This window comes from Cricetulus griseus, chromosome 3 (assembly GCF_003668045.3).
Source record: "Cricetulus griseus strain 17A/GY chromosome 3, alternate assembly CriGri-PICRH-1.0, whole genome shotgun sequence".
In the NCBI taxonomy this organism is placed as follows: domain Eukaryota; kingdom Metazoa; phylum Chordata; class Mammalia; order Rodentia; family Cricetidae; genus Cricetulus; species Cricetulus griseus.
Window position 1 is genome coordinate 211,276,733 of NC_048596.1, and position 14,223 is coordinate 211,290,955.

General features: G+C 41.4%; 1 protein-coding gene and 1 pseudogene across 4 annotated transcripts in view; both read right to left on the minus strand.

Moving 5' to 3' along the window:
• The window catches only part of Pdss1 (decaprenyl diphosphate synthase subunit 1), a 40,718-nt gene extending 30,222 nt beyond the window's left edge, over positions 1 to 10,496 (minus strand). For 2 of the 4 annotated variants that reach the window (XR_003483327.2, XM_027405362.2), the window contains exons 1-3: positions 10,301 to 10,495; positions 4,093 to 4,157; positions 3,569 to 3,689 (exon numbers count right to left, since the gene is read on the minus strand). Coding sequence is in view for 3 of the 4 variants with exons in the window: in XM_027405362.2 (XP_027261163.1) it covers positions 3,569 to 3,689; positions 4,093 to 4,157; positions 10,301 to 10,429 (315 nt within the window). In the remaining variant the exon portion in view is untranslated. Of the gene's footprint in view, positions 1 to 3,568; positions 3,690 to 4,092; positions 4,158 to 10,300 lie in introns of all 4 variants that reach the window. The other 2 variants (XM_027405360.2, XM_027405361.2) reach the window with 2 other exon arrangements.
• Positions 4,546 to 7,008, minus strand: LOC113834612 (annotated as a pseudogene).
• Positions 10,497 to 14,223: the final 3,727 nt, after the last annotated feature.

Consider the following 14,223-nt stretch of genomic DNA (forward strand, 5'->3'; position numbering starts at 1 on the left):
TATGAAAAAGTAGTCAACATCCTTAGCCCTCATGGAAATGCAAACTAAAACTGCTTTGAGGTTTCACCTCACCCTGGTCAGAATAGCTAACAAATAACAAATGCTTATGAGGATGTGTATTTGTATGTGTAATCCACGTACTGTTGGTAGGAGTGTAAAGTGGTCTAGCTACTATGGAAATTAGTATGAAAGTACCTCCCCCCAAAACAAACAACTACAAGTGGAACTTCCATGTGATCCAGTCATAGTACTCTTGGGTATATTCCTGAAGATCTCCAAGCCAACATACCACAGAGATGCTTCATGCCCATGTTACTGCAGCACCATTCACAACAGCCAAGTTATGGAACCAGGCTTTGTGTCTATCAAGAGACGAATGAATCAAGAAAAGGGGGTATACATATATGATGGGGTTTTATTCAGCCTTAAAGGATGAAATTATGTCATTTAGTAGAAAATAGATAAACTACGACCACCTTGTGAAGTGAAATAAACCAGATTCAGAAAGACAAAGGTCATGTTTTTTCTCACTTGTGGATCCTTAGTTTTAAAAAATAAACACATGAAACTACTTAGACCAGCAGGATGAAGGAAGACAAAAGAGAAAGGAATAAAATGAATATAGCTAAAATAAATGATGTATTTGAAAAAAAGAATATATAAAATTCTTTTTATATATTCTGAGTAGAGTTAAGTAGAAGGGGAAGACAAGTAAAGATTTGAGCAATGCAGATTATACACATGTATGAAAATATAAGGCCAATTCTTTTTTTATAAACAACATTCAATAAAACATAAGGATGAAAAAAAGTTGTATATGATGATGCATGCTTATAATACTATAATTCTAGCCCTTGGGAGGCTGAAGAAGGATGGCTATGAGTTCAAGGATAAGCTGGGCTATATAGCAAGACCCTGCCTCAAAACAAAAACTAAGTAAGTATTGATTGATTCAGTGGGTAACACATTGGTAATTTATCCGAAGTCCAGGAAAAGGAGCGATTAGTGTGGGGCATAAAATGTGAATAGTGCATGGAGATCAGCTTCAAGAAACACTGGCTGGGTTTGACTCTTGAAGAACAGAGAGGGCTCTCCATGGTTGTGTACTTGTTATATCTGCCACTCAAGGAATGAATCAGAGCCATGCCAAACTAAGGAACGTACTTACTAATTTGCTAGCATCGAGACAAAGGCATAGGTCACAAAGATTAGCATGACAACTCTTGCTCACAAGGAGCACAGAATTTAGATAGGGACAAGTAGATCAATAACTATAGTTAATACAATACAGAATAATGGGTAATATCACTTGAGATAAAGAAAGCTACTCTGGGAACACAAGGAAAGGCTGGCTCAGGCTAAGGGGGGATTAAAAGTGGGACAGAATGGAGGAGATAGAGTGGCTGGAGTCTGAAGGGGACTGAAAGCAAGAGATAGACTAGAAGGTCATGGAAGAAAAGGACAAGAAGGATCCAAGGGTTCTTCCTAGGATCCTAGGTGATCCCTTCAATAATTGAGATACCAGGAAAAAAAAAAAATAATCAAACTACATATGGGGTGAGAGCATTCCAGATATGAGTTAGATATAGTGATGGATAATTCATGGAGCAGTCTTCTAAGTAGTTAGCTATGTGGGTCTAGAAGAGACAATTCAACCCGGAGTCAAGAGATATTTGGGAGATTAAGAATGGAAATGAATACATAGAGAACATGAGGCTGAGGGTGTGTGTGTGTGTGTGTGTGTGTGTGTGTGTGTGTGTGTGTGTATATGTATGTGTGCGCACGCACAAGCGCACGAGCCAGAACTCCAGCAGCACAGTTAAAGTGGTTAGGGTAGAAGAGATCAAAGAGGAACACACAAATAAACTGAGGGTGGCTTAAAGACTGAATGAGTCAGGAAAATATGGAAGCTAAAGGAACAGTTTCAAGGAAGGAAGATAGTAAATAGTATCCAGTGTTAACGTAAGTTAAGGCAGAAGGAAGCAGAAAGAATCTACTGTACTCAGGAGGAGGAAGCTCCCATGATCTGAAAAGGAAGACACAAGCAGTGGTGGCGCACTTGGAAAGGGCAAGAGTGAGACAGAGGGGTCAGAATACTATGATGGAAAGGAAGGTGGCTGACACAGGGTTAGGGTAGTCCTGAAAAGGAGGATGGGCTGGGTGTGGTAGCACAGGTCAGTAATTCCAGCATTGTGGGGGCAGGAGGATGGTGAGTCTAAGGCCATTCTGATACACAGGAAGCTCAAGGTCTGCCTAGTGATGTCACAGTGAGAGTTGACCTTAAATTAATTAAACAAGTAAACAAACAAACAAAAAGATGAAAGCTAGTGGTAGTATACTTCTCTAATCCCAGCATTCTGAAGGCAGAGGCTAAAGGGTCACAATTTCAAGGCCAGTTTGAGCTACATGGGGCCTTGGGGTGCAACCTGGTGGTAGAGCACTTGTCTAGCATGTACAAAGTTCTCCATGACACTACTATACTGTTGTAAGGCATTAGGCTAGAATCTTGGGAAAAGATGGTAAATTCTGGATGAGGTATTAAGTTAACAAAGAGGCATATGAACATTATGGAGCAGCATTTATTCAACTTTATTTTTTAATTTGTGTGTGAATACCAGACAACAACTTTGGGTGCCATTCACCTTTCCATTTTTGAGACAGTCTCTTACTGGTCTGGAGCTCACCAAGCAGGATAGGGTGGGTGGCTGGTCAGCCCCAATACTTATCTCTATTCCATCACTGTAATGACAAATGTGTGCCAGTATGCCCAGCTTTTTTATGTGGTTTTGGAGATCAAATCCAGGTTCTCATGCTTGTACAGCAAACACTTTACCAACTGAGCCATCTCTGCAGCCTTAATTAAAAATTTTCTGTCACTGCACAATTCACAACAGTGTTAGCAGCCTAAGGACAGAGGCTAGGCAATGGGCTACGGTCATGGTTTGCTTCGGCTTTCGACATTGTGAGAGGCCCTGAAGGATAGGCTTACCATAATCCAATCCACACACTGGACAATGTTATAATAATATACACAATATTTTACATAATGAGTTGAAGGAAGAAAGTTCTATTTGGAGCAGCTTAACAATAGCATTCAGAATTAGATACTGAAGATGGTCACAGAAGTCACTTTATATATACATATAAAGATGGAAGGTTAAATGGCTCACTGAACAAGCATGTATTTCCTGTACCTATTTTCTTAAGTTCTCCAATTCTGCAATAACATCTCTCTGCATAGTAACATGTATTGCACCCTCCATACTGCCCGGTACCAGGCTGCACACAGTTGTTGCTGAGGTAACATTTGAAACCTGATATATGCAAATTTAGTGGGCAATGGCATAGTTGTTTTTTTCATATTCGCTATTTGAGACAGCGTCTCATATGGTAGCCTAGCCTAGCTTGGAGCTCACTATGTCACCCTGACGAGCCTTGAACTTGCAATGATCCTCCTGCCTCAGCTTCCCAAGTGCTGGGACTGTAAGTGTGAGCCACTATGAAATGGCTATATTGTTTGCTTGTAATTCTAAAATGTTACCAGGGTTGAGTAAAATAAAACCCTTACCTTTCTAATGTCTTCATACAGACCTTTCAAGTCTCTCCAGCCAAGTTTAAAAGGATCGGTGTATTGCTCACCACTCTGTGTTTGACTACAACAGCACACTGCTGGCGTCCTTTGAGGAAACCTGAAGCCAGTGAAAATGCACATGATCCATTTTTAAGAATTACAAGCACATGCATATTTATATGGTGGGAAATGAAGCTTAGACTTGTTAGAAATCAAACATGAATCTGAAAAGGTCATTGTAATTTAGAAACACACAGAATTATCATCTTGCTAAATAATGCATTAATAGGCCATTTTAATGAACAGGTCCTCAAGAGCCAACAGAGAAAGGCTATTTAATGTTTGTTTTATTCTGAGTAGAACTCAAATTTTACTATGTTCTTATTTTTTAAAATGGCAGAGATCATATAAAACAGACTGTCATGGCTTTTACTTAAATATATTAATATGTTAGCTTAGAAAAATTAGAACTTTACTAGCAGTGAGTATCTTTGTAGCTCTAATATGAATTATAAACTTACTGTGATATACTATGCACATTTGGGAAAACCGATGTTAAAGTCTTCACTAGGCTAAAATAGGGCATCTGTAAAATAAAAGTACAAAGAACTTGTAAGAATATTCCTGGAAAACTTGTTCATAACAACAACTATTCCCATAACTCACAACAAATGTTATCATTTAGTTAGCCATTTATAGAAGGCTGTAAGCTTTAAGAGAAAGATGACAGTCAAAAGTTCCCTTTTCTGACTATGAAGACAATACATGTCCTATTAAAACACAGGAATCAGATGTAAGCAGGGGTCAGTCCTGGTATTGCAGGCTTGTAATCCCAGCTACTCAGAATGCTGAGGTAGGAGGATCCCAAGTTCAAGGTTGGCCTAGACAGCAGTGAGTTCAAGGTCATACCAAACGACTTTTAGTGAGACCTTATTTTAAAATTAAAAAAAAAAAAAAAAAAGGGAGAGAGCGAGGGAGCTCAGTAGAAGAGTAGTTACCTAGTTCTTAAGAGGCTGTAGGTCTAATCCCTAGCACTGACAAAACAAAAAGCAGAAAATAAAAATCTCTACAATACATCATTCCTCTAAAAGCTGGGTCCATATTTATTTCTACACCAGAAGAGCAGCAACAAAACAATTTCCTTCCATTTAATTAAGGCTGGTCACAGAACAGGAAAAACTATACTATCTTTTAAATTCTGAAAACACACAGATGCTAAAAGCATCATGGGGGATGGTTAGGAAATGATTTTAACATTAAGGAATTGACATTTATACAAACACTGCCTATGTTAAGTTATTGTTATTACTATTGGAAATAATGTTTCTGGATAACAAATGTTTAGTAAATGAATGAACTAGGAGTACAGCCCAGTGATAGAATATGTGCTTTGTATGACACAGACAAACCACCACCAGCCTCAGGGGCATTTTGATAACATGACAAGGATCCAACAATCATCTGGGCATGGTAGGATATACCTGTAATCCCAGCACTTGGAGGTCAGGGGAGCAGGTGTACCACAAGTTCAAGGTCAGCCTGGGATACATGAAAAGGCTCAGAGAATATAAAACAATTACAGTATACTACCTCTAAGCAATTTAGAGGTGGTAATACTGATTCTAACAATATTACTATTTTTTAAAGATTTTTTTTTAGATTTTTTTTAATCTTATGTGTGTGGGTACTTAGCCCACATGTATGTAGTGCAGTTTACAAAGTTATATAGGGATATAATGAATTTGTGGCATAGGCATAGGAACATCTGATGTTGGTATTTTTCAAGAAGGGAATTTGGAATGCCAACAAATGCCTGAGGCCTTGCTCAATTTCCAGAGAATAGTTAGGGTGAATGATGTTCCCATACCTCATTTTTCTAAAGACAAATGTGCTTTATGCAACCCTGAATGTGCTGGGCTGTGAAGCAAGCTTCTCTGCTGAACTGTAAACTCCTGTTACCTAAGGAGCTATGATGATAAAAATGAACCTTGTTATATACATTGCATTCCAGTGCTCAGCTGCCTTAAGTGCCCTGGTTTCCTACTTTGGTTCTCCTGGCATTAATCAGGAGGCAACTTGGCCAGCTTCTCGCAGTATGTGTGTGCACCACATATGTGCAGTGCTGAGGAGGCCACCAGAGGGTGTTGGAACCCCTTAGAACTGGAGATATAGTCCATGAGGGTGCTGGAAATTGAGCCCAGGTCCTTTGGAATAGTCGTCAGTTCTCTTAACCACTGAGCCATCTGTTCAGCCGAATATATTACTATTCTTTTTTTTTTCTTTTGGCATGGCTCTTTTCAGCTTATTGCATGAAGTAGTTACACTAGTCAAAGTTAAAAGCGGACCCCAAATGGTTACATTATACAAGCTGCGAGGTTTTTAAACTTATGACAAGGGACAGGAGGGCAATTCTACTCATTGTAAAGAAATCCTCACTTAAGCTTCAGAGAGTCACAAGCACTTAAAACCCATGAACCTTCAGCTGGTCGTCCTTAGCCAGTCCAGTCTCTATCAGGAACTGGCATATGTTCTTGCACTGGTCACCCTGTAGCTGAATTACTTCTCCATATTCTGGATGCTCAACTACAGTACCATTGCAGGCAAATTTCTTAAACGCCTTCACTAGTTTCTTTTTATTGTAATCATCAGCGATCCCTTGGACGTGGTTAGGGTCTTCCTGCCGTTTCTCTGTTGAATTCTTATATGGATATAATCCTCAGTGCCAGCAGGAAGCAAGTCATCACCCTTACTTGAATCAGCAAAGGGGTCGAAAGAGCGAAGGTTCTGGATAGCGGACACACGATATGATTCCTTTACCTTGGTGGAAACAGCCTGCAGAAGGCAGTTGCGGGAGAAGGCGGGCAGGGGGAACGGAGCATAGGGAAGCCAGGAGGCTCAAGGGGGAGGCAGCTGAGTCCTCGGTGGCGGTTCAGTGACTGGGATATTACTATTCTTAATGACAGCATGAAAGCATTTTAAAAATTAATTTACTAATCTGGTAAAGGCTTTTTACGTAAGTACTCAAAGAAAGCTTCTTGACAAAAAGAATGAAAGTAAAAATAAAATGTGTGCTTCTTAGTAATGAAGTCTTATGTTTTAAAACCATTTTCCCCCCATAGAGTCTCACAAATACTGTTTTGAGACAGGGTCTCACTATGTATCCCAGGCTAGCCTTGAACTCACAGATTTGCTTGCTGCCTCTGCTTTCTGAGTGCTGAGATGAAAGGTATGCACCATCATGTCCACATCTGGCCACAAATACTTTTTTAAAGTTACATTTATTCATTTATTTGGTGTGTAAATCTGTGTGTGCATTTGTGCATGCCATGGCAAATGTGTGGAGGTCAGAAGACAATTTGAGGGAATAAGTTCTTTCTTTCTACCATGAGGGTCATAAAGATCACACTCAGGCGGTCAGGCTTAGCAATTAGGCACATTTACCCAGGGTTACCTAATCAGTCCACTTATTTTTTTTTGTTATTATTTTTAATTACTCATATCAGTTAGCTCGAGGTACTTATACAACAGCCCACTTATTTTTAAGGTTAGAAAACTTAGATTCCAGAAAAGCCAAGCCTGAAGAACTGACTTACAACAAGATTACAATTATAAGCAAAAAGTAGCTTCAGAACTGTATGCATTGTCATCTCATTAAAAATCTCTATGTAAGCACACAGACAGAACAGGGTTTAGAAACATGTAAGCCAGCGTTTAAAGCGGCTATTTTGAACCAAAGAAGATTGTGTGTATGTGTGTGTGTGTCTTGCTTTAGTTATTTATTTTTGGTATTTATTTTCTTATTTTGCTTGAATGACCATATATTGTTTTACCTATATTAAAAGAACAGAAAATGTTCTTTGTCAAGCAATAGCTAAGAAAACTAAGGTCTGTTGTTTCCACTACAGCATTTTATTTATTCATTAAATCACTAAGAATATGTATGATCTACAGGTAATTGTAATGTCCCCAAAATACAGTAATAGTTCTCTCTTTGGATTTTATCATTATAGGACAGACTACTCTCCCCATTTTGGGATAGAGGCTTTGATATGTAGCACAAGCTGGCTCTAATCTCACAATCCAGCTGCTTCAGTCTCCTTAGTCATTAGGATTACAAGTGACTGCCACTGCACTCTTTAGACAACCTACTTCTGTTGGTCTCCCTAAGTAGTTAATTTATACAAATGTAATACTTTACTATAGAACATATAACTAAGGATTGCCTCCCCCCCAATGTTTTAGGACAGTATTTTATTGCATAGCTCAAGTTGATGCTGAACTTAAAAAGATCCTTATGCCTCAGCCTCTCAAGTGTTGGGGTAGCATTGAGTATACCACTCTACCTAGTGAGTGACAACTTAATGGCAGAGTTACAACTATTTAGTTTAAGACCTAAAGACATTTCTCTAAACTGGAATTGAATGTTAAAACTACATAATTAATGCAGGGTATCCTTTGCCAGTAGACAGCTTAAAGACAGTTAATTGTAGAGTCTTGAAATTTCTGGCTGGACCACTTTGTGACATCTTTCTATTCATAATTACTCATGGAAAGATGCCAAATCTTAGAGAGTAGAACATGCATGAAGTACTTAGCTGAGAATACAATATACAATATTTTTATTTACTTTGCAGTACTGGTGCTCTACCCAGAACTTTGCCAAAGTCAGACAAGAGTTCTACCACTGAACTACAACTCTAAGCACCACATAAAATTTTAAGATAGTATCTATTTAATTACAACCTCAGCTCCACAGCAAAGATTTAAGACAGTATCTATTCAAATCAAACTGTATTCTGTATTCTACTTAGAGCTACCTCAGGGCAGCATTTCCAAAGGGAGAGAATCACAGAATTAATGTGAGGCTGTGCAACCAGCACTGTGGCTCACTGATGATGGTGGTGGAAACAAATTTCCCACTTTGGATTCTATTCCCTTTTTCTATCACTCACTCTCTTTGAAGGTCAATTCTGCCCCTTAAGAGCTACTTCTTTTTTAAAGGTCTCATATAACCCAAGCTGGCATTGAGCTCACCATGTAGTCAAGGATTACCTTGAACTCCTGATACTCCCACCTATCTGCCAAGTGCTGGCCTAGCTAAGAATTGACTTTATGAATCAAAGACAAAGTTGGGTGTGGTCACTCAGGTCTTAAATCCCAGCACTATACTAGGGAAGGGGTAGGAACTGAGGCAGGACTGCTACAATACACCTGAGGCCATGCTTGGCTAGGTGATGAGTTCCAGGCCACCCTGGGCTATAGTACGATACCATGTTGGAAAACCAAAGTTGGCTTAATTATTGTTGCAAGATTTTTGTTCTTAAGGTCTATAGTCCTTGAGGGATAAGAAGTAACCAAAGCACTCATGCCTGAAGCAGACAGTTGAATTCTAATATATTTATAGTGGAAAATATTAACACACGAACATGTTGGCAGCACTAGTTAGGCTCTCCTTTTGCTCAAGGAGACAGATATGGAAGCCAATGACAGACTTTCCAGAAAGCATCCTTTGCAGGGATGAGGTTTCTTGATGAGCATCATTTTTTTTTTTTTTTTTTTTTTAAAGAAACTGCCAAAGCAAAAAGTATCCAGTGGCATCTTGTGGCGGACACCACTCTTCAAAACATGTCTGCATCTATGGAGATCAGAACCAAGATCCAAATCCTCTAAAGTCTAGCTTACAATATTGAAATGAACCCCTGCAAAGCCTATCTTCTTCTAAGACTCTCCCTACATGCACTTTTCTCTTAACATTATTCTCTCTATATAGATCAGCTTGCATTTTTCTCTCCAAATTCTTTTTTGGACAATTTGTTACATGGATCCACTCTAGTACAAAGCAGACATTTATAAATGCTACATATTCATATAGGCATAGTGTTTGATAAGTACACTGGCAAATGAAGTGTAACAAATCTTATTAAAATCACAAACCCGAATTTAAGGGGTTAGGGCTCTTTGTAGATGAAAGGTGAACCCTCATGTAATTTCTGTGCGGCTGGAAAGGGCTCCAAAACCCACAATGAAAAACCTCTAACTTCAAAAGTCAGTCTGAGGATGTTGCCTGGACTGACCCCACTCACACAGAACCAGAGAGCCATTTACAGTGCTAAACTGACCGGGAGAAAAATGAAACTGGAGCCAAACGAAGCAGGGGAGAATTTCAAGAAATCACTCTTATTACTGAGATAGTGATTTAATTCAACTAAAGTCATAGGTCTCTCATGCTATGCTCCGGCTCGTCTCCTTTTGGTGTCCTTCCAGGGCCTTTCAGGTGCGCTTTCCTTCCTAAGCACCTGCAGCACCTGCAGCACTGAAGTGATGCCACCCCAGCTAGCATCAGCCTTGTGTCGCCACACAGCCTTTCCGAATTCTGAGGCTAACTGGATCTGAAATCTGAAATTGCTAGGAAAGTGAGAGCAGAGGGGTTCCTCTGGCTCTGGTTGTATCTGCGGAAGGAACTGCGTCGTCCCGACACACCCTGGTCTCAATGAATGACAGGGTTGGGCTCCACCGCTACCCCTACCCCAGCTCCAATGTCCCCTGGGTGTCTGGGCAGCCGCTCGGCACTTCGGGTCCCGCGATTAGTCCCGCTCCCCCTGCGTCCCTCCAGGTGACACAGTGGGGCAGGCCCTGGCGCACGTGCGCGTCCTCCCATTCATTCGGTCGCCGGCTGTCATTGGCACGGTGACCTCTAAGCCGCGGGCAGCGCGCGCGTTCTGGCCTCACCTGCGCGCGGGTGTCCGAGGCGGCGCGCGACCCGAGCAGTCCCGCACAGCCAGGGCGTCCCGGCCTCGGGCTCCGGACGGCCGGCCTCCACGAGCAGCCCCGCCGCCAGCACCACCAGCGCAGAGCCATAGCGCGAGTCTGAAAGTCGCGGCGGGCGGTGGCTCCGCCTCTGCCCCAGGCCCGGACCCGGAGCCGGAAGCTGGGCACCGGAAGCGCGCGGTCGCACCCTGCTCCCCACCAGTCCCGCTGCGCGGTCGTCAGGACGGTGCAACTGTTCTCGGAACCTCTCGCTCCGGCCCCTAGCCGCGTCGCCTTTTAACCAGAAATGTGCGTCCAAACCGTCTTCCTACGCGCGACAAAGCGTGCAGAAGTCAGGTTCCGGTCCTTGCTAACCCTGAGGCTATGGTTTCCTCAGCGCTACTGACGCGCGGGGCTTGCCAAGTTCTTGGTCGACTTTTGCACTCCGTCTCGGAAGTGCCAACTTTACTTTGTGCAATTAGTCTATGCTGAGGGTTATTGTGAAACTTGGCCTCTTCCTTCGGCTTTTGGACTCTGTTCTGAAAACCTTACAGAGACGTATAGTTTTGTTCACACCTGCAGATGTGAGACCCATTCCTGGGTGTAATGAACTACACGGAGTTAAAAACAATTTGTAGACCATTCACTATTCTTCTGTCTCAGCCTTCTGGTGCTGAGATCACCGACAAATTCCGCCATGCCCAACTGTATTTGCTAATGCATATAAAGCAACCCAGGGCGTACATGGGCAAGAAAGTGTTTTTTTTTTTTTTTTTTTTTTCTTTTCCGAGATAGGGTTTCTCTGTGTAGCTTTGGAGCCTATTCTGGCACTCGCGCTGGAGACCAGGCTGGCCTCACAGAGATCCGCCTGCCTCTGCCTCCCGAGTGCTAGGATTAAAGGCATGCGCCACCAACGCCCGGCTAAGAAAGTGTTTTTTGTTGTTATTGCTGGTTTGTGTTGCCTGACTCATCTGTTGAATTTAGTCTGGTATTGAAACAGCATTTTTATAATATTTTCATGGAATGATTATATATGTTCATAATCATCTGCCATAATCATACATGGGAGTCAATGAGAGGCAATGCAAGCACCAGGGAAAATTGAAGAAACTATGACCCTATGTTGACTCTTAGGAAGAAATAAGCCAGTTGCCATTTTCTGAATCATGTTTTTTCTTATTTTGCGCCACACTTAAAGAATGTTGACTCCAAAGTTGAGCACATTATTTTCATATTAGGTTTCTATGTTTAAAATGGAGGTTATACATGTATGAAACTACCAAAGAAAAAGAAAGTTGGCTGTCTAGAGGTAGTAGAGTATTTTCCTAGTATGCACACAACCTGGGTTCCATCCCAACATCATAAAATGAATGAATGGATGAATGAATGAATGAATGAATGGATGAAATAATCCAATAGGGAGATTTTGTAACGATAAGTGTGTGGCAATAAAGAGACCCACAGCCAAACTTTAGAACATTAGGCAGAACTCAGGAAATCCTGCAGAAGAGGGGAAGGAAGGATTGTAGGAACCAAAGGGGTCAAGACACCATAAGAAAACGGCCCACAGAATCAACTAAACAGGGCTCTCAGGGTCTTACAGAGACTCAATCAGGGAGCCTGTATGGGGCCGTTCTGCATATATGTTATGGTAGTGTAGTTTAGTGTTCCTGTGGTACTCCTAGCACTGGGAACAGGGGCTGTCTCTGACTCTTTGTCTGCTTTCAGGAACTGTTGCTTCCTGCTTTCCTACTGGGTTGCCTAGTCCAGCTTAATATGAGAGGATGTGTGCCTAGTTTTATTATAACTTGACTTGCCATGTTTGGTTGATACCCCTGGGAGGCCTGCCCCTATTTGGAGTGAAAGTGGGAGGAGTGGATCTGGGAGAAAGGATAAGTGTGTGTGTTGGGAGGGGGTGGAGAGGGCCAGGGGCTGGAAGGAGAGGAAGGAAGGGAGACCACAGTTGGATGCAATATATGAGAGAAGAATAAATTTTAACAAAGAGTGTTGCAACAAACGCTTTATTGTTCTTTTGACAATGCTCTGACCAGTAGTATATTGTTATTGGATATCATTTTTTTCCCATTAGGGAAACAGGAATAAAGCCATAGGGGGGCTGATAGCAATCCACAATTCTGCTTGGTGTGTGTGTGTGTGTGTGTGTGTGTGTGTGTGTGTGTGTGTGTGTATTATTTAGAAAGAGCCCTGGGTCTTAAAAAGTTGTAGTGGCTTGTAATATAAGTAAAAGAGCACTTTCCTAGCACGGGCAAGCTCCAGGGTTGGGTCATCAGTACTAATGCAAACAAACACAAAAAGCTCAATGTCATTTAAGGCCCCCAACACTATTGTTCACAGCTAAACTCTGACTACTAATAATCTACCAATAAGACACACAGAATTCATAGATGATTCTTTTGATCCAACTAGGCCAGTCAGGGGAGGGTAGTAGATCCTGGAGCAGGTATTTGGGAGCTATAGGACATGGGTGCTTCAAACTGAATTGGGGTCTAAAACATATACATCTAACAAGAAATATGAAAATAAAGTGTTCAGCTTTAGGGCTAACATTTTTAAATGCAAGCATGATGCAGAAGAAGAAAACAAATATGATTCACAAACTTGCAGGTGGTGTATTTCTTCCCAAGAGCTAACACCTGGGGGGGCACAGTAAGTTTCTTCAGTCTCCCTGGTGCTTGCCTTGCCTGTAATTGACTCCTTATGTTTGTAAGGTTATGGGGTCTTGTGCACAATCTAGAAACAACTTTGCTCTTTGTCATTGCACTTGTGCACATGAAACAACCAGTACTGGCAGATAAAAATGGGTGCCATATGTAATGAATGTCTTTCCATAATTGTCGTTTTTTTTAGTTTTGGAGGATTGGTTATACTTCTAGACATTTTGTTGTCATATGGTGATATGGTTGAAGTGTCCTTGGTAGGTCTGATAGCCAAGGAAAGATTATAAACAATACTACATAGTATCACGTATATGTCTTGGTTCCAGCACTCCATAAAACATTCAAATGCCATTAAGTAAAAGATCAATGAATTATCAGCATCACCCTGTCCCCAAAACACTAATGCCTCATTTCTGATGTTATGTTTACTTAGATATAATGTGCACATAGATATAAGGAATAACTTGAAATACATTAAGATGTTAGCATGATCTATTTTAATGGTACATATTTTCACTTGCTTACTTGGCTTCATTTATATAATTTTTTTACAATAAATGTATTTATCATCAGAATAGGAAACATTTTTAAATGAATGTAGTATTTGTTCATATTTAAACTATGTTCATTTTTCTGGTATAAGGTCAGGCTAGTCTGGAACTTGGAACCCCTGATTCGGCTTCCTTAGTGCTTGGAATGCAGCATCATCACTCCTCTCTTGTATAACTTTTTTTTTTCAAGACAGCGTTTCTCTGTGGCGTTGGAAGCTGTCCTGGAACTAGCTCTTGAGACCAGGTTGGTCTTGAACTCACAGAGATCCACCTGCCTCTGCCTCCCGAGGGCTGGGATTAAAGGTGTGCACCACCAATGCTAGGCTTTGTATAACTTTAAAAAAAATGGATATTGTTATTGAAAGGTTCAGGCTTTAATGCTGATTGGCTCTATCTCTTTAAGAGACAGACCCTGCCTCCTGACAACAGTCAGGGCACGCACAGGGACGTGCTATCACCACATCACCCACCATGCATTTACAGCCTGCATGAGGACTCCCGGCATGCATGGATCCTTAGTGCACATGCGCAGTCTTCCCTTTAAAACTTCCACCTTCTGTGCTTCGCTCTCTCACTGCTTCTTCTTTGCTCTCTCTCTTCTCTTCTCTCTCTCTCTCTCTCTCTCTCTCTCTCTCTCTCTCTCTCTCTGGCGACCAGCCATGGCGGTCAGCCATGA